The sequence below is a fragment of the Aquarana catesbeiana genome, linkage group LG03, assembly GCF_042186555.1.
Source record: "Aquarana catesbeiana isolate 2022-GZ linkage group LG03, ASM4218655v1, whole genome shotgun sequence".
In the NCBI taxonomy this organism is placed as follows: Eukaryota; Metazoa; Chordata; class Amphibia; order Anura; family Ranidae; genus Aquarana; species Aquarana catesbeiana.
In genome coordinates, this window is record NC_133326.1 from 683,803,410 (window position 1) to 683,827,773 (window position 24,364).

Sequence of the window (24,364 nt, forward strand, 5' to 3'; positions counted from 1 at the left end):
CAGCGGCGACAAACTACATACATTTTTAAAAACCTTTATAGGTTACCATTTTGGATTTACAGAGGAGGTCTACTGCTAAAATTACTGCCCTCGATCTGACCTTCACGGTTATACCTCACATGCATGGTGCAATTGCTGTTTACATATGACACCAGACCGTTTTTTTTTTTTAGAATTTATTTTGCTTTTTTATTATATTTTTCAACTGTTCCTTTCATTTTTTTTTAATAATTTGTATTGTTATCTCAGGGAATGTAAATATCCCCTATGATAGCAATAGGTAGGGACAGGTACTCTCTTTTGAAAAAATTGGGGTCTATTAGACCCTAGATCTCTCCTCTGCCCTCAAAGCAACTGACCACACCAAGATCGGTGTGATAAAATTCTTTGTCAATTTCCCAATGGCGCTGTTTATATCCGGCGAAACCGAAGTCACGAAATGCTTGTAGCTTCCGGTTTCTTAGGCCATAGAGATGATTGGAGCCGTTCCGGTCTCTGATCAGCTCTATGGTCAGCTGGCTGAACCTCCGGCTGCATTCTCGGGTTCCCTGTTGGGACAGGAGAGCTCGAGAAAACCATGGAAGATGGTGGGAGGGGGGGACATTCCCTCCCACTGCTTATAAAGGCAGTCTAGAGGCTAATTACTGTACTGTAATTGTGTTGTCTCCCTAATCAACTGTTGGCGCTATATAAATCGCGTATAATAATAATAATAAATAATAATTAGCCACTAGGATTGCTTTTACATGAAAGCCAACCACTGGCTGAAAAGAATGATACCAAGATGATACCTAAACCTGCAGGCATCATTCTGGTATAACCACTCAAAGTCCAGCAACATTCCAGTACATTGCTGGTCCTTGTTGGGCATACATTGTAATGTTCTTTTTGTCATGCAGCCTGTGGGCTGAACGAAAAAAAGAGATTGATCGGTGGGTATGCCCACCATTAGAATACCGCCCTTCATCCACCCACTTCTGCCAGAGGAAGGCAGAATGGGGATCTGTCAGTGTAAACTGACAGATCTCCATTCTGTCAGGGGAGGAGAGAGAGATTGTTCCTAGTAATTAGGAACAGCGATCTCTCTCCTCCTCCAGTCAGCCATACTGTTAGCAACACCAGCCAGGGAACACATTTAACCCCGTGATCGCCCCCTAGTGTTAACCCCTTCCCCGCCAGTGACATTTATACAGTAATCAGTGGCTATATTTAGCTCTGATCGCTGTATAAATGTCACTGGTCCCAAAAAAGTGTCAAAAGTGTGCGATCTATCTGCCACAATGTTGCAGTCCCGCTACAAATTGCTAATCACCACCACTCCTAGTAAAAAAAACATAATAAGAAAAATTACATAAATCTATATATTTTGTAGACGCTATAACTTTTGTGTAAACCAATCAATATACGCTTATTGCGATTTCTGTTACCAAAAATGTGTAGAATACATATTGGCCTAAGCTAAGGAAGAAATTTGTTTTTGTTACTTTTTTGGGGGGATATTTATTATAGCAAAAAGTTTAAAAAAAATTTTTTTTTTTTCAAAATTGTCGCTCTTTTTTTGTTTATAACGCTAAAAATAAAAACCGCAGAGGTGATCAAATACCACCAAAAGAAAGCTCTATTTGTTGGAAAAAAAGTACATCAATTAAGTTTGGGTACAATGTCGCACGACCACGCAATTGTCAGTTAAAACGATGCAGTGCTGTATCGCAAAAAAATTGCCTGGTCATTAAGGGGCAAATCCTTCCAGTCCTTAAGTGGTTAATTTAGGTCTAATCTGTTTGATAATTGCCCTGTATATGTAGACAATGGACATTCAGATGATTGGTCTTTTACTTACCTCAGGGGCTATGTATAATTCTGTTCCAAATTCTCCAGTTCTCATCTCGGCTCCAAACATGTTGGTTTCTGCATTACCAAAGTCAGCTAATCTCACATGACCGTTGCAATCCAGAAGAATGTTCTCAGGGATCACGTCACTGTGAAGAAAAAAAAATAGTCAGCTCTGCTGTTCAGATAATTGTCCCCCCACATCCCAATATTATTGACCCATAGAGGGATCAGCATTTATAAAACTCCCTTTCCTAGCGCTGCCCATACACAGAATGATACAATCTAGGAAACAATCGTATCTTTCATGAACTGATTGCACATGAGAAGTATGACCATTAAACACTTCCCCAGCATGGCACGAACCATTGTAGGGACGTTTTTAAATGGCGCTGCAGAAATCGCTGTCAGACAGCTGCCTGGGCACGTGACTATCAGTAATTATTTAGGTGAAGTGGCTGTGCAAAGAAGAGGAGAGAATTGTAAAATGATTGAAGTTTATAGGAAAGTTATTTACCCGTGAAGAATGCCTTTAGAGTGCACGAACTGCAGACCACATAGGAGTTCTGCTGCCAGACGTCTCATGGTGGAGAGGTCACATTTCTTGGATTTAATCTGTTTCCTCAGATCTCCCCCACTAAAAAATTCCATCACATAGAATAGATGATCCTGGGGAAGGAAAGACAGGTTAGAAGGTATAAAAGAAAGTACTATGTTATAATTCTTTACTAAAACACACTACATGATGTCTATCCAAAACATCTCTCTATCTATAGCTATTGATCTATATCCATATCCATCCATCCATCCAAACATCTATCTATTTACAACAGCTACTTATCTGAATCTATCTATATTCATATACTGTACATCCATCCAAACATCTATCTACAGGCCCGGACTGGCCATAGGGCAGACCGGGCATTTGCCCGGTGGGCTGGGACCGCCCACTCCATGGCCTGTTGATGTCCAGGCAGCACAGCGGGAGGTAAGCGTCAACCGCGGCCTGGGCAGGGTTAACACAGGCCTGCGGCCACCGCTCACCTGCCGTTATGCGGCCATGCCTGTGTCTTCTCCGGCGGAACTACAAATGTCGTTAGCGGCTGCATGGGCTGAGCTGTGTGTCTCTCTCACACACAGCTCAGCCTCAGAGCCGAAACGAACAGTTCCGTTCTCTGCTCTCCGCTCGGACGGACTGCTCCTCCTCTTCCCGCCCCTCTACTGTGTCTGCCACGCCCATACACTCGGGGAAATGTGAAGGAAGCAGACAGCCTGTGCCTGAGCCTCCATCCTGGGGTGAGTAAGATCCCTCTCTCTCCTGCCTCCCAGTGTGTAAAAGGAATTTAAGGGGTGCTCTGTGGACTCTGATGCAAGAGGGGGGCTTTGATGACCAGAGACCCCCTTACATAAGAGTTCGCTTTGCACACATTCCCCCTATAGGCTGGGTTCACACTAGTGCCATGCGAGAACCCTGCAAATCCACTGCGGGAACCCCGCATCGCACCTGACTCGCACGGCAGTTCACACTGCCATATGCGAACTACTGGGGAGTGTCATACAACATTAATGTCACCATTTCAGCTCGCATATCGAACTGCGAACTGATAGTCCGGACATGAATCAGATCGCATAGGTGTGAACACCCCTGCGATTCGATTCTGGTGTTGACCAAAAAAAGGGTCCTGTGCGAGTTTGATGCGAATGCGGTGCGATATCAGAGCCATACTATCTGTATGGCTGAAATCGCATTGCACGAACAACGTATGTGATTCGCACAGCACACTAGTGTGAACCGTGCCTTAAGGGGGGATCTCATGTAAAGTGGTGTTCTGAGAACCCTGATTTAGGCCAGGTTCACACTAGTGCGCTGTGCGATATTGCATGTGATTCGCACTGCGGTGCAAATCGCATGCGATGTCCGTGCAATGCGATTTCAGCCATACAGATAGTATGGCTGATATCGCACCGCATTTGGATCAAACTCGCACAGGACCCTTTTTTTGGTCCACACCAGAATCGGATCGCATGGGTGTTCACATGCGGGAACCAGCAGTGGATTCGCAGGGTTCTCGCATCGCACTACTGTGAACCCAGCCTAAAAAAGGGTTCCCCTTTACATTAGGGACCACAGAGCTCCCCCTTACAGTAAGTGGAAATTCTGCAGACTCTAAGGGGGTCTTTTCAGACTCTGATGTAATGGGGGTCTGTAAGGACTCTGATGTAAGGGGGCTCTGAAGTAAGGGGGGGTCTGTGTGGACTCTGATGTAAGGGGGGCTCTGTGTGGACTCTGATGTAAGGGGGCTCTGTGTGGACTCTGATTTAAGGGGGCTCTGTGTGGACTCTGATTTAAGGGGCTCTGTGTGGACTCTGATTTATGGGGCTCTGTGTGGACTCTGATGTAAGGGGACTCTGATGTAAGGGGGCTCTGTGTGGACTCAGATGTAAGGGGGGTCTGTATGGACTTTGATGTAAGGGGGCTCTGAAGTAAGGGGGGGGTCTGTGTGGACTCTGATGTAAGGGGGGCTCTGTGTGGACTCTGATGTAAGGGGGCTCTGTGTGGACTCTGATTTAAGGGGGCTCTGTGTGGACTCTGATTTAAGGGGCTCTGTGTGGACTCTGATTTATGGGGCTCTGTGTGGACTCTGATGTAAGGGGACTCTGATGTAAGGGGGCTCTGTGTGGACTCAGATGTAAGGGGGGTCTGTATGGACTTTGATGTAAGGGGGCTCTGAAGTAAGGGGGGTCTGTGTGGACTCTGGTGTAAGGGGGCTCTGTATGGACTCTGATGTAAGGGGACTCTTAAATAAGGGGGGGTCTGTGCGGACTCTAATATAAGGAGGGTCTGTGCGGACTCTGATGTAAGGGGACTCTGATGTAAGGGGGCTCTGATGTAAGAAGGGGTCTGTGCAGACTCTGATGTAAGGGGGGGTCTGTGTGGACTCTGATGTAAGGGGGCTCTGATGTAAGGGGGCTCTGATGTAAGGGGGGTCTGTGCAGGCTCTGATGTAAGGGGGCAGGAGGAGCTGGAGAACTGCACAGTGAGCAAAGAGTAAAAAGGGGCACTTTGATTACAAAGAAAAGGGGGGGGATAATTGCAGGGGCACTGTAATATAAAGGGGCACTGTAATCATTACAGTGCCACTTTATAGTGCTGTCCACATTATATCACAGTGTCCCCTGTACATTACAGTGTGGAGACACCGACACCAGCCACCCCCGCAAATGCCTACCAAAATCAACCCCCCCCAGCCCGGGCCTGTCTATCTAATCTATATCCATCAATAAATATCTACATCCATCCAAACATGTATCTATCTATATATAGATATCCATTCATCCTTCCAAACATCTATCTACAGTTACCTTTCTACATCTATCTATATATACTGTACATCCATCCAACCGTCTATCTATATCTACCTATCTATCCATCCAAACATCTATCTGTCTATAGCTATCTATCTATATCTACATTCATCAAAATATTATTCTATCTATCTATCTATCTATCTATCTATCTATCTATCTATCTATCTATCTATCTATCTATCTATCTATCTAAACTTAGACATACCTGTGACTGGAAAGTGGCATAGAGCTTGGTACAATACGGGTGGCCCATAACCATTTGCATTACTTGACGTTCAGTCATGATGGTGTCCTGGTCATAGCCAATTAGACCCATCTTTTCGACGATCTTCAAGGCCACCAGTTTGCCGCTATCACAATTGGTTGCCAGCATCACCTATAGGAAAGGGACAATTAGTACATCATCTTTTCCATGTTCTCTAGTTGTAACAACATTACCAACCATTCCTCATGTCCTGAATAATCTTTCTTTTCCCCTTTTTTCTGTCCTGCTGGATTTGCAATTTGTGGAAATATGACCAACAGCTGTAAGTTTCTTTTACACATCAAACAGAGCCGCCGCTGGCCTTGTTCAACACAGCAGACTGATTCTCAGGTGCCATAAGGTGCCAAGCCACCAATCGGAATTCACTATGTAGAAGTCAGACTTGTACAAGGTGGATTCTGACTGGTTGCTGCACTGGCGGGCACAGTCTGAAGGTGGGTACACACCATAAGAAAACCGGGCAAACGATCGTCCGATTTTCCTCAATGTTTCACAGCAAGTCAAAACCGAGGATGGAACTAATGTATGAAAACTCCCGTATGACAGGGGCTTTTTTTGTTATTGTTTATGATCATACGCAGTATCTGATTTTTATCTTTTTTATCTGGAAACAGTACACCCTGAACAAAAATTGTTCTGTTCATGTACGAGAACATTTTTGGAGTTGGTCCCTTAGAAAAATTTTCTTTGGAAAGTCTGAATCAGATGTCAAAAAAGTTGCATACACAGTACATGAAAATCTAATAATCGTGCCTCGTACTGAATTTTTCTTCTGATTTTCTCATAGTGTGTACCCCACTTGACACTCTGCATTAAAGCTGAACATTGGGGTCCTCCTTGACACTGCAAGGGTTAATGGGTCATTGTACCCAGGGGATGATGAATACGGTGATGTACAAACCTTACTCCATACTCCTGCAGGTTTCCTCTGCACAGCATGACTGCTCCCTCCTAAAGCCGGTTCCCTTCACGGCCCGACCAGTCACAGCTTTCCATTGTCATCCCATATAGTACACAATCAGCAGTCCTGCATTGTACAGAAGGATGCTGAGGGTCATGGGACAGCAGAGGAGAGTACCGGCTGCCTGGGATAGGCTAATGATTTCACCTGATTCTCATCACCCCGTACGAAAAATGAGTGCTTAAAATGTAAGTTCAGCTTTACAGAAAATTTGTAAGAAGACCTTACACTGGACCCCCTCCCTCCCCTGAGTCCCGCAATCCCCCACAGTCAGACCCCGGCAAGCTGCTTCACCGGTCTGGGGATTTGAACTCCCCGACAAATTCTGATTGGTCAGCGCCGTCCATGTGACAGTGCTGACCAATTAGAATGCCTTTTTTTCATACATGCTGAGATGTACGGATAAGAGATTAAAGTGATTGTAAAGCAGGGGGTTACCTGGCGGGCGCGCTCCTGAGTCCAGCATTTGCATCCATAGACACGAATGCCTGACTCGGCCCCGGCACCAGCGTCATTGGATTTGATTGACAGCAGTGGGAGCCAATGGCTGCGCTGCTATCAATCTATCCAATCAAGTGCCGAGAACCCCGGGCAGAGGGAAATTGAAAATTCCAGGGCTCAGGTAAGTAAAACGGGGGGCTGGGGGGCCAGTGACTGACAGAAGTTTTTTCACCTTAATGCATAGGATGCATTAAGGTGAAAAAACACGAGGGTTTACAACCCCTTTAAGCCACAGAGATTTTAAATCCCCAGATCGGTGAAGCAGTGTCTGACTGCAGGTGATAGGCAGGGTGTCCAGTGTAATTTCACCTTACAGATTCTCTATAAAGGTGAACTTACATTTTAAAATTTCCAGTGGAGAGAGAGACCCATTACAAAGGTAACATTTTCTTATATCCTGGAGTTCAGCATTAAACTGGTACATAAAGTGTGTACAGCCCCCCCTTGTTCAGTACGTCATCCCCCCTCCCCCAAAGTCTGAGCTGAGTGTACATGGTTATGCTGTACCTGTCATATAGTCTTCCATGGTCATAATGTGCCCCCCCCCCAAGTTTAAATAATAATCGTTTGTCACTTACCCGTCCATGGCTTCCAGCTCCAAGTGTTTTATGGCAGGTGAAGTTCTCTGGATAAAGGGAACCTGGTACACGCGCTGTAGAGAGAGAAACAGAAAACAATTTTATGACCCTGTCCTCATACAAGTCATACTACTCTGCTTATTTCTATTGGCAATAAAACCCCCAAAATAGAGAAAAGAGCTAAACCGCAGTACGGGGGATATCACATGGCTGATTCCACATAGATCTGATAATTTCAGTGAATAACCCCAGAGATAGAACAAGTCTCTGGGCCTGTTCTAACGGGGAAAAAAAACTGCTCAGAAAATCGCAATTGGCCTTCAAAAATCTCCTGATTTTAGATAGGACAGACCTACCCATGCGCCAGGTTGTCATGACGACAAGAAGTTTCGCCCTGGCGCCTGGGGTGCCGCCCAAATTCTTTCCACACCCCATGCACGGCCTACCCCCGCTGTGTATCCTGGGCTTTGCTTGCACATCTGCGGGCCAGGATCGGCATAGTGGGTGCCACCGGGTAGAATGGAGGCAGGTGAGCGAACAAACATGTGGCGTCACTTTTCGTGTCCCCATTCACAGTTTTCCTGGCCAACGAGGCAGAGAAAGAATGTAAAAAAAATTTAAAAAATTTTATAGTAAAAAATTTAAAGCGGAGTTCCAACGACATTTAATAATTTTTTTTTTAAACATTTCATAAGTTAATAACATTGCCATTTAACACTCACGTTTTTTGAGAAATTTGTCCCCCGATGTCACGTTTAATAGAAAAAAAAAACGTATATAACTACTTGCTGGCCATTGTCCTACTGCTTGTGGGCATGTGAAGCCCACAAGCATTTATTTCCGGGATACAGTGCAGCTGATCGACCAGCATGCAACTCCCCATTCTCGCGCATGCACAGTAATGCCTTGTAGCGGCACTGTGAAGTATACAGGTTGCCATAACAACGGCGTCGTCTGAAGTGCCTGTCCCATTGTTATGGCAACCTAGCCCTCGGCGCAGCCCACTGACTCCTGGGAAATGATGACACACATCTCCCAGGAGCAGTAGCGAGCAGAGGTGCCAAGGGAAGTGATGTAAGGAGCCGAGGTGAGGAAGGGGAAGATTTCAAGAGACCACATAGCAACAGGCAAGAAAAAGTTTTAAAAAAAAAATTTCTCCAAATGTTTTTTTTAGATTATTTCCTGCACAGGAATGATTTTATTTTTTATGGGTGGAACTCCACTTCAAGTTACACCCAAGCACGTAAAATTCACCCACCCCCACATATATGGACGTACAAATGTAAATGGACGTGGTGGGGCACTTATCCCTGAAAACGTGTAATACACAATACATATCGCTGCGCACACCAGAATGAGGGCAATAATTCTAGCACCAGACCTCCTCCGTAGGGGGCTTTTAAGACATTGCCTATGTAAAATATATGGCACTGATTGAGTTTACTTCCTCTTTGTTTCTCTGCAAAGGTAAAAGATAATGGGCTACTATGCATCGCATAGTAGCCCATTATGTGTCCCTTAACTGACAAGGGAGCCTGTGATGTCACCGCTGTCACTTCTCCTATGAAGCGTCCATCTTCTTTCCGGGTATCGCGGCTCCAGCGCTGTGATTGGCCAGAGCCCGCAATGACGTCACTCCTGCGCATGCGCGCTGTCATGCCATTAGTGACGGCACGCTCAGTGTGCCTGCGCCCCGTTGTCTACGGCACATGCGCCGCAGACATCGGTGCCTGTCTTTTGGAAATATATCCTAAACCATGTAGGTTTAGGAGTTATTTCTTGCACCTACAGGTAAGCCTTAATCTAGGCTTACTGTAGGTAAAAGTGGTTTGTAAGAGTCTACAACCACTTTAACATGTTGGGTATCTATATACTTGGTACAACCTTGGCTTTTAGATTTTACTAAAGAATTGGGTAATTTATTGTGTTTTTGTGCCCCCCTAAAATTAACCTTTGCGGTAATATCGTGACATATCATGAGCTACCACTATTTTATTCTCTAGGGTGGTTTTATAAGGGGGTTTTATGTAGTCTTCAGAACTCAAATCATTTTTTTAATGCGTGCAAAAAATACAAAAACAGCTCTGGCTGTGAAAGGATTAAAGGATAAGTTCACCTTCAAAAACATGTTACATGTTCCACTTATAAGTTTTGTTAGTTAAAAAAACATTAATTGTTGAGTTGCTGCTGAGTTTTAATATTTGTTCTGCACTCCTGCAGTGTGTGTCCTTATTTTTCCCCCATTCATATCTATTATGCTGTGGCACTCTGTGAGCCAGTGACTCTGCCCCTCCACTAGGCAGGATGAATTTGTCTTTACATGTAAGTGAATGCCTTCTTTATTTTCAGTGAACTGCACTCATTTGCTGACATCATTCTGCACTCCGCACTTATGCTTTTTCATAAGTTTACGCAAGTTTATTTATTCGTTCTTCCGTGGGCTTTACGTCCTCATATCAGAACTTTCAGCATGAAGAACAGTGAGCAGCAAAGAAGTGACATCACTAAATATCCATCCAAATCTGATAAGGCCAGCAGTCACAAGCAGAAATGCCTTAAATCTCACAATGCAGATGTACAACTATGAGGTATTTTCCATAAAATATAATAAAAAAGTGCTCAAAGAATATTTCAATAACCGTGATTAAAGGATAAGTGCAGAAGCAGATTAATCACCAAAAATGCGCACTTACATTTGTTGGTGCTGTAAGTCAGCAACAACATGTACAGCCAACTAAGCATACTTGCTGTCTCTCCAGGATGAGGAGTGCTGGAGGTCGGAACCAACTGGAAGTGACATCAATACAGGCGGATGGAGGCTGCATGTCCACCTGTATTGACGTAACTTCCGATTGGTTGGTTCCTACCTCCGATGCTTTGGAACACATGCCACGTCCTGGAGAGAAGGCGAGTGCACTTAGCACCCACAAACGTAAGTACACATTTTTTATTTACCTGCTGGAACTGATCTTTTAATAAACATACTGCACTATGATATTCAATATGCTTCTCCCGAGCTTTTATAGTAGATCAATGTAAGGAGATACATCTGAGGCTGAGAACCATCACCTTCATATATGCTGCTGACCAAGAGAGTGTATTAGTTACAAGGCGTATTTATTAACTCTTTTTGGTGAGTTTGCATTTCTCACACACGGTTGATGGTGGAGCGCGGCTAAACAATTAATCTGCTACTGCACTTATCCTTTAATCACAGTGATTGGAATATTCTTTGAGGACATTTTTTGTTATATCTTATGGAAATGTCACATTATGGAACTTATACATTGTGGACTGGATAATTTATGCTGATGATATGGAATTATGTTTGGTGATACTTTTATTTATTTATGTTTTAGTTAGCACCATACCTTTTTAGTGTCATTTTTGAATAAATGTAAGGTGATTTATTCCACTTTAAAAGGGGCAGCTGCCCTCACGTGACATTATCTTCTTTGGTGCCACTACACGTCATATAATCCTCACTTAGTATGAAGTCTTTTTACCTTACCTATGTACTATAGGACAATTGAAATCATAGTAATACTTACATTCTATTTCCATCCTTTCCTCCTTCTGTATGGTGATCTCTGTTTCCCTCATCGATATCTTTACATGTTTCTTTAACTTCTGAGTAAGCATCTTTATTTTCTCCTCATCCTTCTTCTGCAGAGTCTTGTCTTGCTCCTCTCCAGGGCTCTCTGTTCTCTCCTCTCTCTTCCCTGAAGCCTTGTGTCTCTTCTCAGCAGGCCTTTCTGCTTTTTTTCTTCACCAGAACCTTGCCTCTCTTCACTGAAGGGCTCACTGTTACCTCCTCTTTCTTACCTGGAGCCTTGTGTCTCTTCTTGACAGAGCTCTCTGTTTTCTCCTCTTCTGAGCCTTGCGTCTCTTCTCTGCCTTCTCCTCTCTATTCCACTTCCTTGGTGCCTTGGCTCTCTTCTCTGATTTCTCCTCTCTTCTCTTCACCTCATCTGTCTGCTCTGTGGGGCACTCTGTTTCTCCCTCTCTTCCTCAGTGCCATGGCTCGCTTCTCTACAGGCCTCTCTGTTTCCTCCTCTTCTCATCTGCCCGCTCTGTGGGGCACTCTGTTCCCTCCTCTCTTCTCTTCTTCCAAAGTGCCATGGCTTTCTTCTCTACAGGCCTCGCTGTTTCCTCCTCTCTTCTCCCCTTCCTCTGTGCCATGGCTCTCTTCTCTACAGGCCTGTCTGTTTCCTCCTCTCTTCTCCTCTTCCTCAGTGCCATGGCTCTCTTCTCTACAGGCCTCTCTGTTTCCTACTCTCCCTCTGAACCACATCTGCCTGCTCCGCGGAGCACTCTGTTCCCTCTTCTGTTCTCCTTTTCATCAGTGGCATGACTCTCTTCTCTACAGGCCTGTCTGTTTCCTCCTCTTTTCTCCTCTTCCTCAGTGCCACGGCTCTCTTCTCTACAGGCTGTCTGTTTCCTCCTCTCGTCTCCTCTTCGCCACGGCTCTCTTCTCTACAGGCCTGTCTGTTTATTCCTCTCTTCTCCTCTTCTTCAGTGCCATGGCTCTCTTCTCTACAGGTCTGTCTGATTCCTCCTCTCTTCTCCTCTTCTTCAGTGCCATTGCTCTCTTCTCTACATGCCTTTCTGATTCCTCCTATTCGCCACAGCTCTCTTCTCTACAGGCCTGTCTGTTTCCTCCTTTCTTCTCTTCTTCAGTGCAATGGCTCTCTTCTCTACAGGCCTGTCTAATTCTTCTGTGATCTGACCCACCAGTGACATGGTTAGGGGTTCGTTGTTCCCTTTCATGAGATGATATAGTTCTTTATAGTGGTTAAGAGTTTTGCTGTCAATGGGATGAGGGCATCCAGTCATTTTTGTATTATATGTGATTATCGTCTGTAACCTAGCAGGTCTCGGCCAAAAGGAAAACTCTCGGGTGTTTGTGGTAGAATCCACCATCTTTAATATAAATGAATATCCCACAATAAAATAAAAGTAATGTGGCTAATAATAGATCCTTCTCTTTCTCTCTCTAATATTGAAACTACTGGCAATATAATGTTCTCACTGTTCTACAATGATAATTCAGGTAACACAACACATCTGCTCAATGCAATCTCCAGAGATCAACTGACAGAGAGCCATTAGTGCGGCTGATCTAAGGGAGTTGTTTACGTGCCCGCGTGTGTACGCCTCTGTGACGTCACTGCAGGGAGTCTGGTCATGCGACCTCCCACGTGACTTCACATTGCTTGTACATCGCTTCCCTCCCGCTGTATATAATGACATCACGGGGGAACGAGAGAAGGCGGGAGTGCGCGGTGTTCTATCAGATTACCGCCATCCGCTTCTATTTTACTTGTAAACAATCCGCCCTTTTCCAACATGGCCGTCGCCGCTGCCCCATGTGACATCGCCCGTCCTATCCGCATAGGTGTCCGCCTCTTCCTGTTGTAGCCGCGCGCCCCACATCCTTTACGTCGCTTCCGGCACCACCTTCCTCTGTCCAGTAACGGCTTGTGTCTCCTCCCTCCGAGTTGTAGTGCGCAAGGCCGGCCATGAGCGGGAGCGCGCCCGTTCCTCTGTCCTGTCAGTTGCTGCCTCTGGGGAGCTGAGGAGACCGGAGAGTGTGTGAGGGGCCGACGGGAGAGACCGGAGAACGGAGCCGGTGGGGGTTCCACACAAGAGGACATGAAGGCGGAGCCATTCCAGAACTCCTCCCACCTGACTGACTGACTCGGTTAAATTGATGATAGGCAACTCCTATCCTCATATTGATTAGTGGTTCCAAATTAATAATAACTACTGCAGTGGGGTACAGACACAAAAGATACGTTCAGCATCTTTCCAAATAACTGTTCTGCTTTAATATGACGCAATTGAAGGTTTTTATACGCATGATTACGTAGGTATCACATTAATATTACAATTGTACGTTTATGGTAACAAGGGGCGTTACAGGCTAATTCTAATCAGGATTCGAAAGAATGTAAACATGAACTGATAACATTATTAGTGCCGTGTGCACAGTGACGGCAGTGTGCAATACATACAAAATAGAATACAATTATTTACAGAACTTACAAATTTCCATTACAGTCTCCCTTCTTTTGATCAATATTTTGATCACTAACCATACCTGCTACCACCTTTAACCTGGAACCTCCATACGCTTAGGTGGAGGTAGTCCTGACCAAAGAGGCAAAAAAACTCCATTGCAGAGAAAATAATAGCTGAGCAGCTTTTTCATTACAAAATGACTTTTCATTGTGAAAAACAAATGATTGATAAGACATATTTACAAAGTACTGCCTGTACACTCCTGTGGCCTTCTAGCTGAATTGTTGGCATGCTGACTTATCAACATATGTAAACACAGACAATTCTACATAAAATGGAAGACAAACAAAAGACAAATATGACTTCAACATGGCGAAACTACTTTTCAAATATATATATCCTTTACAATTAAAGTAATTGAATCAAAAAGTACCCTATACTGTGATCGCAAGAGGGAAACAAATCAAACACAGAGATTTCTTTAATTTAGTCATTTTTGCAGTGTCTGGTGTGGATCCAGGTGATTTTTCCTTCAAGTTTTGCAAAAACTGTACATGAAATAGATGCTGTATTAAGTCTCCAAACATTTCCTTATATATAAATGTCTCTTAACAATCCACAAGTCACCTGGCTTTAGTTTTAGATCCTTCCAAACTTTTAGGATCTGGAATTGGGGAGAAAACACATAAATGAGTTTGTCAAAAACCTTAAAAGATCAGCAACATTCTCTGTGAGATCTGAATGGAGGATTTCTGCTGCTGAGAAAAAATATAAGCAAGTGAGTAACACACTCCCAAACCAAATCCCATAGGGAGAGAGTCCAACATCCCCCTTAGGGGCTTGATAAAATATAAGAAAACATTCAGGCAAAAGTTTTCTAGTTTCTTACTCTACTTTGTCCGCTACATTGTAGACAGTTGGAGGGTGTAAAAATATAACCTCAAAACTTCTAGTAAGCACTTTTCTATAAAAATGATTTCCTCTGTTACTCTCTGTACTTTCTGCACTCTATATTTACAAACTACTTCTGATAACACTTTTTACTGTGGCCTTTGCAGTAGCATTTGCCACTGGTCATCCAGAAAACATGCCCATACAGACAAAATGCATACTTGTAAGATCCTAACTCGGGCATCTGGATATATCTTTTTGTAATCTCTGGAAGGGATGTTCAGTTTTTGGTAACACCTTTGGTAACAGGTAAAACAAGAAGTGGTATGTTATAAAAACAACTGTGGAGAACCCTGGCTCTATCCCACGTTGACTGATGACACGGTCCATGTGTCAAGCTGGAGGGAAAAGAGTGACTGGCAGACATAAATGATCACATTTTTCCAAAGTCCTGTTTCATAGGAAGTTGCCCCCTGTGGACCACTTGTTCTTCTTGTTCTGGGGTCCTTAAAGTTGAATTATTAATCCCAGCTATACTGGGCCAGAACTAGGGTGGAATCTGTGAGTTGCACAGACCCATCAAGTATCCGGGGCTGTAAATGCAGCATCCTTAGTCACCTGGTCTGCTTCCATGTGTGAGTTTTAATGTTAGTATGGCTACCTCAGCAAGAACCTGGAAGGCTGAAAACAGCCAATCAAATTAACTTGGCATGCTTTAATGGTTTACCTGCCGAAGTAAAAACAAACTTTTGGCCCTTCAAATGGAACCAAAAGCTCTCTATATCTCGACTATCTATATAAATATATACTCTTTTTATAGCTCACAGGCTTTGCTAAAGCATGGAGCTCTGCTTCTTGAGCTTGGGAAAAAGGATCCAATGACTTTGAATACAGAGTATCCTTCTGGGTGATAAACTGCATACTCAAATGTACAAAAAATGTAATATCTGGGTCTTCAGGGAGTGTGTCCTGCACTGGGCTCACAGCAGCTGATTCCTACACCATCAATTTAACACATGTGGTTTTTCCTTTCTTTTGAATAAATGTACGCGTTTTTCATTGTTAGATTTGTACATAAACAAACACATATTTTAAACATTTCATTAGACAAACATTTAGTTAGCTGTAAATTTGCTGCTCAGAATGTCGGACCATTAAAAATGAAATGTTTGACCAAAACAATATCTAACTTTGTCTAATAGCACCTTTGCATAAAAGCTACAGCTCTGATATATCGGGATGAACCCTTCATTACTGGGTCCAGCTTGCATAAATATATTACAATGGCTTGTTTTCTATCACGCTGTTTGTGTAAGAACTCCAGTTTCATGTTTCAAAAGACAACTTTTTCCTGGCAATATTATAATAAATGATAACAATACCTTGCGGTCATGGAGAGATGCCCATAAATCCAAAATATTCTTCTGCTTATACCACTGCACTTACAAGGAAAAGGGGCACATCATTTCACAATCCACACATTCTGCTTTGGATTTCAAAAATAAAAATAAATAAAACAAAAAGGACCAAGAATCTGTATGATGGACCAGAAGGCATCAAAAACTAAAAAAACAACTGGCTGCAGGTGGCATCTATCCTAACAGGGTGTGTGGACTTGATGTGATGGGTCTGTTATATTTAAATTTTATTTATTATAACTCTCACATCATGGACCGCACATCAAGTTATCAAAAACCTTAAAATTTCATTTTTGTATAAAAACTTCTTATGTATCCCATCCATCTTGGCTTTGTTAAATATTATGACAACTGTATTCCAAATAACAACCTCATCTTAATCTTTTTTTTCTCTCAATAAGGGCTTATTGTATAAATGTAAAATTACAAAATTGTTATCTTAATCTAAACTAATCCCATTTTTCAAAATTTCCCCAATAACCTGGATTTCATTTCCAACCAAAGGTTGTCTAAACCAGTTTCAATATATGTATATTATTAATAAAATTGTTAAACTCATATTAGAAATGAATACTCATTATTACTTAATTTTACTTAATTTCCCTTTTTTAAATGCACTGTTTCCACTATCAAAGGATATTCAATTTGTGTAATACACGGTTAAATGTAACCTTCATTTTACCATGTCTGGAAAACAGATTTAAAATAATTGTGATCACATTGTTTACCATTAGATTCGTTAGCCCAGCATATTTTGTTATAAATGTTTTGTCTAAAAAACTGGAATTGGCATGGTGTCCTTCCAGCTTATCACTGACCTCTCATCCCAGCCACATTCTTTCATGAGAGCACAAAGGAGGGGGTCATATCTGCATACATGACACACACAAGCATTAGAACGAAAGGTCCCAGCATTCGCACACACATACACCAATATCTCTCTAAAATCACTTACATTTTTCCCATTTGTACACAATACATGCATATCATTCTCTCGCTTTCTTTTAACTCTTTAATATTTCCCTGCCTTAAATTCTGCATTCCTTCGTTGAAACCTTCGTTGAGGTTTTATTGGATAAACCACAAGTGAACATTTAAAGTGAACTCCATAAAAAATTCATAAAAAGCCGTCCTTTGTATATGCCGGCTTTTTATGAATTTTTTATGGAGTTTTTTAAATGTTCACTTGTGGTTTATCCAATAAAACCCCAACGATATTACACCAGAGGAGCTTCTTCTTTTCTCCTTATGTCTTTTTTGTCCATGGGCCTCTCCATTTTCGGGTCCCCCCTCTGATGCTGGAGCTGTTGGACTATCCCGACCATCTGGAAGTCTGCGGTGTACGCTGTCAAGACCTGGTTACCAACATTTGGTCCCTGCAGAGGGCGAAATCTGCAAGCTCGTAAGACCTTGCCACAGAGGAGGTCCAACAATAGGGGTAAGCGCACACCTATTACTCTCTCTGCAATCAATGCACGTCCGATAGAAAGCTTCTTTGATCTATCAGCCCTTATGGTTTGAAGATTAGACAAATTAAATGGACTTTTATTCCTATTGGAATTATTGTTTATGGACATATTATAGGTGGTGTTGTTGCCTGAACATCGACTCTTAGCACATAACTATTTTCTGTTATAAGGTTTATGCACTTATTGTTACTTTTTGATTGGGACTTACATACATATATTGTGTGTCCTAAACACTTTTTTTCAATTATATTATCACTGCTAGCGCAATTAAGATTATCAGAAATTCCCGGATCATCTCAAGCTCCTCGTTTCGGATACTCAGGGTCACCTGGAATCCCCTTCTAAGGCAAAGCTCGCCATGCTGACTCGGTTAAATTGATGATAGGCAACTCCTATCTTCATATTGATTAGTGGTTCCAAATTAATAATAACTACTGCAGTAGGGAACAGACGCAAAAGATACGCTCAGCATCTTTCCAAATAACTGTTCTGCTTTATTATGACGCAATTGAAGGTTTTTATGCACATGATTACGTAGGTATCACATTAATATGTGCTCAGTCTGAGGCTGTGGAACTTTGTTTAAGTGGAGCTGGTATAAGTGGGAGTTAAAAACAAGAGTTAGAGTGTACAAGTCTTGCTGTTTGTTTGCTGTTTGTTTGTCTGCTGTTTGTTTGCTGTTTGTTTGCTGTTTGCTGTTTGTTTGCTGTTCGTTTGCTGTTTGCTGTTCGTTTGCTGTTTGCTGTTTGTTTGCTGTTTGCTTGCTGTTTGTTTGCTGTTTGTTTGCTGTTTGTTTGTTTGTTTGCTGTTTGTTTGTTTGCTGTTTGTTTGTTTGCTGTTTGCTTGCTGTTTGTTTGCTGTTTGTTTGTTTGTTTGCTGTTTGTTTGTTTGTTGTTTGTTTGTGGTCTGTTTGCTGTTTGTTTGCTGTTTGTTTGCTGGGTTGCATTTTTGGGGCTTTTCCTTTTAGTTTTTAATTTGCCTTTTGCTGTCACTTTTTAAATAGCTTTTTTTTTTTTTTCTCTGGTTCCATCAATTATTCAATTAAGGGGGGTGGTTAATTGCTCACAGGTGCCTATTTAACTGGTTGTAGGACTCAGTCTGAGCGTGCTCAGTCTGAGGCTGTGGAACTTGGTGTAAGTGGAGCTGGTATAAGTGGGAGTTAAAAACAAGAGTTAGAGTGTACGAGTCTTGCTGTTTGTTTGCTGTTTGTTTGTTTGCTTGTTTGCTGTTTGTTTGTTTGCTGTTTGCTGTTTGTTTGTTTGCTGTTTGTTTGCTGTTTTGTTTGTTTGCTGTTTGCTTGCTGTTTGCTGTTTGTTTGCTGTTTGTTTGCTGTTTGCTTGCTGTTTGTTTGCTGTTTGTTTGTTGTTTGTTTGTTTGCTGTTTGTTTGCTGTTTGTTTGCTGGGTTGCATTTTTGGGGCTTTTCCTTTTAGTTTTTAATTTGCCTTTTGCTGTCACTTTTTTTAAATAGCTTTTTTTTTTCTTCCCCAGCCCCTCCCAGTAATCTGTCCACAAGATCCGTGATGTGCCGAACAGTATGTTGTCTACCGGGCGCTCGGGTTCGGCACATCACGGATCTTGTGGACAGATTACTGGGAGGGGCTGGGGAAGACCCGGCTGTCATGGTGCACGTTGGCACCAATGACAAAGTCAGAGGCAGATGGAGTGTCCTAAAGAACGATTTTAGGGACTTAGGTGCTAAATTGAGGAAAAGGACCTCCAAGGTAGTGTTCTCAGGAATACTACCGGTACATCGAGCCACACCAGAAAGGCAGAGGGAGATTAGGGAAGTAAACAAGTGGCTGAAGAGCTGGTATAGTAAGGAGGGGTTTGGGTTCCTGGAGGACTGGGCCGACTTCTCAGTCGGTAACCGGTACTATAGAAGGGACGGACTGCGCCTAAATGAGGAGGGTGCAGATCTGCTGGGAATGAAGATGGCCAAAAAGTTAGAGGGGTTTTTAAACTAGGCGATGGGGGGGGAGGGTCCAGAGACAGTGATAGCCAGCGCGGAAGATATTCCAGAGGGTAGTATTGGGGGCATTAGTGGTAGGTTAACCAAAGCACAAAAACACAAGGTGAGTATAGTAACAAGTCCTAGTTGCAATCTTGAAACACCCAATACAAGGACAATATGCGACCGGTCTAAACTATGTGGCATGTTCACCAATGCCAGGAGCATGGCGGACAAGATGGGTGAACTAGAGATACTGTTGTACAAGGAGGATTTGGATTTTGTGGGAATTTCAGAGACCTGGTTCAACAGCTCTCATGATTGGCTGGCAAACATTCAAGGGTATACCCTATGCCGCAAGGATAGAGAGGGTAAAAAAGGGGGAGGGGTATGCCTATATATCAAGAATAATGTACAAGTGAATGTGAGAGATGCCATCACTGAGGGAGCTAGGGAGGAGGTGGAATCCTTATGGGTAGAGCTCCAAAGGGATGAAGCTAAGGGGAAAATAATACTGGGAGTATGCTATAGGCCCCCTAACCTGAGGGAGGAAGTGGAGACGGATCTCCTATCACAAATTGGATTAGCAGCAAGGATGGGAAGTGTTATCATAATGGGGGATTTTAATTATCCAGACATAGACTGGGCGGAGGGAACCGCGCATTCATTTAAGGCTCGCCAGTTCCTTAATGTCTTGCAGGACAATTTTATGGCTCAGATGGTAGACACACCAACTAGAAAAAAAACATTACTGGATCTACTGATTACCAACAATACAGACCTGATCACAGATGTGGAAATACGGGGCAATTTAGGTAACAGCGATCACAATTCAATTAGTTTCAGTATAAATCACACAAATAGGAAACATGAATGGAACACAAAGACACTGAATTTCAAAAGAGCCAACTTCCCTAAACTACAAACCTTGCTAAAAGGCATAAATTAGGATAAAATATTAGGAACAAAGAATACGGAGGAGAGATGGGTTTGCTTTAAGAGCATATTAAATAAGGGCATTAGCCAATGTATCCCATTGGGTAATAAATTTAAAAGAGCGAACAAAAATCCTGGATGGCTTTACTCCAATGTAAAAATGCATATAAAAGCAAAGGAGAAGGCCTTCAAAAAATATAGGGTTGAGGGATCATCCTCAGCATTCAGACTTTATAAAGAATGCAATAAGAAATGTAAGGGTGCAATTAGGACGGCTAAGATAGAACATGAAAGACACATAGCGGAGGAGAGCAAAAAAAAATCCCAAGAAATTCTTTAAGTATGTAAACAGTAAAAAAGGGAGGAGAGACCATATTGGCCCCATAAAGAATGAGGAAGGACATCTGGTTACAAAGGATGGGGAGATGGCAAAGGTATTGAATTTATTCTTCTCCTCAGTATTCACAAGTGAATCGGGGGGCTTCAGTAACCAAAACTGCAGTGTTTATCCTCATGACACAACACAGGAAGCACCTACATGGTTAACAGAGGATGGAATTAAAATTAGACTTGAGAAACTTAACATTAATAAATCACTGGGACCAGATGGCTTGCATCCGAGGGTATTTAGGGAACTCAGTCAGGTGATTGCCAGACCGTTGTTCCTAATTTTTACAGACAGTCTATTGACTGGAATGGACCCAGCTGATTGGAGAAAAGCCAATGTAGCACCAATATTTAAAAAGGGCCCAAAAAACATCCCTGGGAATTACAGACCAGTTAGCCTAACATCAATAGTATGTAAACTCTTGGAGGGGATGATAAGGGACTATATACAAGATTTTAGTAATAAGAATGATATCATTAGCAGTAATCAGCATGGATTCATGAAGAATCGTTCTTGCCAAACCAATCTATTAACCTTCTATGAGGAGGTGAGTTGCCATCTAGATAAAGGAAGGCCCGTAGACGTGGTGTATCTGGATTTTGCAAAAGCATTTGACACAGTTCCCCATAAACGTTTACTGTACAAAATAAGGTGCGTTGGCATGGACCATAGGGAGTACATGGATTGAAAACTGGCTACAAGGGCGTGTTCAGAGGGTGGTGATAAATGGGGAGTACTCAGAATGGTCGGGGGTGGGTAGTGGGGTTCCCCAGGGTTCTGTGCTGGGACCAATCCTATTTAATTTGTTCATAAACGATCTGGAGGATGGGATAAACAGTTCAATCTCTGTATTTGCAGACGATACTAAGCTAAGCAGGGCAATAACTTCTCCGCAGGATGTGGAAATCTTGCAAAAAGACCTGAACAAATTAATGGGGTGGGCGACTACATGGCAAATGAGGTTCAATGTAGAAAAATGTAAAATAATGCATTTGGGTGGCAAAAATATGAATGCAATCTATACACTGGGGGGAGAACCTCTGGGGGAATCTAGGATGGAAAAGGACCTGGGGGTCCTAGTAGATGATAGGCTCAGCAATGGCATGCAATGCCAAGCTGCTGCTAATAAAGCAAACAGAATATTGGCATGCATTAAAAGGGGGATCAACTCCAGAGATAAAACGATAATTCTCCCGCTCTACAAGACTCTGGTCCGGCCGCACCTGGAGTATGCTGTCCAGTTCTGGGCACCAGTCCTCAGGAGGGATGTACTGGAAATGGAGCGAGTACAAAGAAGGGCAACAAAGCTAATAAAGGGTCTGGAGGATCTTAGTTATGAGGAAAGGTTGCGAGCTCTGAACTTATTCTCTCTGGAGAAGAGACGCTTGAGAGGGGATATGATTTCAATTTACAAATACTGTACTGGTGACCCCACAATAGGGATAAAACTTTTTCGCAGAAGAGAGTTTAATAAGACTCGTGGCCACTCATTACAATTAGAAGAAAAGAGGTTTAACCTTAAACTACGTAGAGGGTTCTTTACTGTAAGAGCGGCAAGGATGTGGAATTCCCTTCCACAGGCGGTGGTCTCAGCGGGGAGCATTGATAGCTTCAAGAAACTATTAGATAATCACCTGAATGACCGCAACATACAGGGATATGTAATGAAATACTGACACATAATCATACACATAGGTTGGACTTGATGGACTTGTGTCTTTTTTCAACCTCACCTACTATGTAACTATGTAATATTACAATTGTACATTTATGGTAAGAAGGGACGTTACATAGGCAGTCTAATTCTAATCAAGACTCAAAAGAAAGTAAACATGTACTGAAAACATTATTAGTGCTGTGTGCACAGTGAGGGCAGTGTGCAATACATATAAAATAGAATACAATTATTTACAGAACGTACAAATTTCCATTACGATATCCTACTTAGGCATAACGATACCTGCCAAATTGGCAGATCTCTATTCCCTTACTGGCCAGTATTAGAAAGCATCTAGACGCCTGGGGTTCATCTCCTCTGCCGTAGTTTTAGTCGCATAAACGCGCTCAAGATGGACACCCTCCCTAAACTACTTTATTTATTTCAGACAGTCCCTATTACTGTTCCTAAATGCTTCTTTACGCTCCATGTCGATCCGTTTTGTCTGGCATCAAAGCCTTTCGCACATTCGCTATACATTGCTCACTTATCCCAAACTGCAGGGAGGAGTGGGATTGCCAGATTTTGAGCTTTACCATCATTAGCTCAGGTGCTGGAATGGTTTCCTCGTCCCTTTAGCAAGGCCTTTACTATGGTGGAACAGCTTCTGATTTTTGGATTCTTCTCTGGGATTATGGACAGGAACTACAGAGACACTCTTTTTCTTCCCCCCTGACCACCACTGCTCTCCATCTATGGTATAAGAGAGGGATGTCCTCTCTTCTGTTCACTGACCCTTCTCCCCTCACGTCGTATTATCACCCTGCTTTGCTCCAGGGTATGAGTTCTTCTGTAGCTGGTCCGCTCACGCATTCCTCATGGCCTGTGGCTAATTCCTTTGTGTGCTCCAGCTCAGGTGCCCTTAATGTCCCTGAGGGACAGAGTAACCGGCTTACTACACTTCGACTATCCACATTCTGCTCTACCTCATTCTCTTCCTCCCAGATTCATAGATCTTTGACTGGTTATGAACAGCTGTGCTCTCTCTCAGAAACACCTAGACATTTACTCTCCTCCATCTACAAGTTGTTACATGCCTTACTACATGATCAACTCCCACCGTATACCAGGAGGTGGTCCATGGACTTGGGGAAGGAGCTTACTTTAGTTGACTGGCAAAAGTAGTTTAATTTTACTCACAAATCCTCTATCTCTTGTTATACACAGGGAAAAAAAATGTAAACTCCTATCCAGATGGTACAGGGATCCACATTCCCTACTCGGCTTGTGAAGGAATGTGATGTAAATAATAATAATAATCTGAAAATGTCTATTTTCTCATGTGCATACATATTTTTCTCCTTACTCATTATATAAGTATTACAGGTTTGCTCTGTTCCTATATTTTCTTAAAATGGCGGGTACACCCTACATCCCACACATCATCAGAATGCGGAACTGAAGATAAAACCAAGGACAGCCAAACCTCGACATGAAGATTCTCCATTTTCTTTTTTTATCTTAACCAATGATATTTGTACCTATTAGACTAACATAGCAATGACGTATTTTTGTGTATAAAACATTAGCACCGCCTTGAATAAATCAGGAGTGTAAGAAGTAATTCTGCTGTGAGCGTGTCTCAGAGAGTTTTACTTTTATATACATGCATATCTACACTTTCCAATTAGAGACAGCAGCAGATAACCTTTGAGCTCGATTGAAGCTCTTAATCTTATCCTTAACAGCTGGTGCCGAAACCCGGGAGCTTCAGGCTACAGTCTAAGTGAGACCGCAATAACAATTCGAGCTGCTAAACTGATAAGATAAGAGAGGGGGTTTGCGCAGCCCTAACAGTACGGTAAGTTTTTTATATTCTTACCACTGTACGACTTTCTTATCTCTTGGTTGACTGCTGGATTCTGACGGTACGCTGAGACTGTCTTAGAGGCAGGAATCATTACCTCGCTGAGGCTGTTTTAACTAACCTGCCAATGGGTTTCTGCTGTCTGTATTTGTTCACTGTCTGCCGTTCTTTGGGCTACAGAACTCAGCAGGCTGAATGTGCTGCATGTGTGTGTGTGTTCTCTTCCTCAGACGAGCTGTCGGCCTCTGGTATGAGATGTCT

At 42.8% G+C, this 24,364-nt stretch overlaps 1 protein-coding gene across 1 annotated transcript in view; it reads right to left on the reverse strand.

Moving 5' to 3' along the window:
* Window positions 1-24,364, reverse strand: part of LOC141133538 (protein kinase C delta type-like) — a 100,983-nt gene that overhangs the window by 23,062 nt on the left and 53,557 nt on the right. Inside the window, exons 2-5 of the mRNA XM_073622981.1 lie at window positions 7,505-7,578; window positions 5,405-5,575; window positions 2,348-2,499; window positions 1,841-1,979 (exon numbers count right to left, since the gene is read on the reverse strand). Of these exons, the coding sequence (XP_073479082.1) occupies window positions 1,841-1,979; window positions 2,348-2,499; window positions 5,405-5,572 (459 nt within the window). The 5' untranslated portion in view covers window positions 5,573-5,575; window positions 7,505-7,578. The remainder of the gene's footprint in view (window positions 1-1,840; window positions 1,980-2,347; window positions 2,500-5,404; window positions 5,576-7,504; window positions 7,579-24,364) is intronic.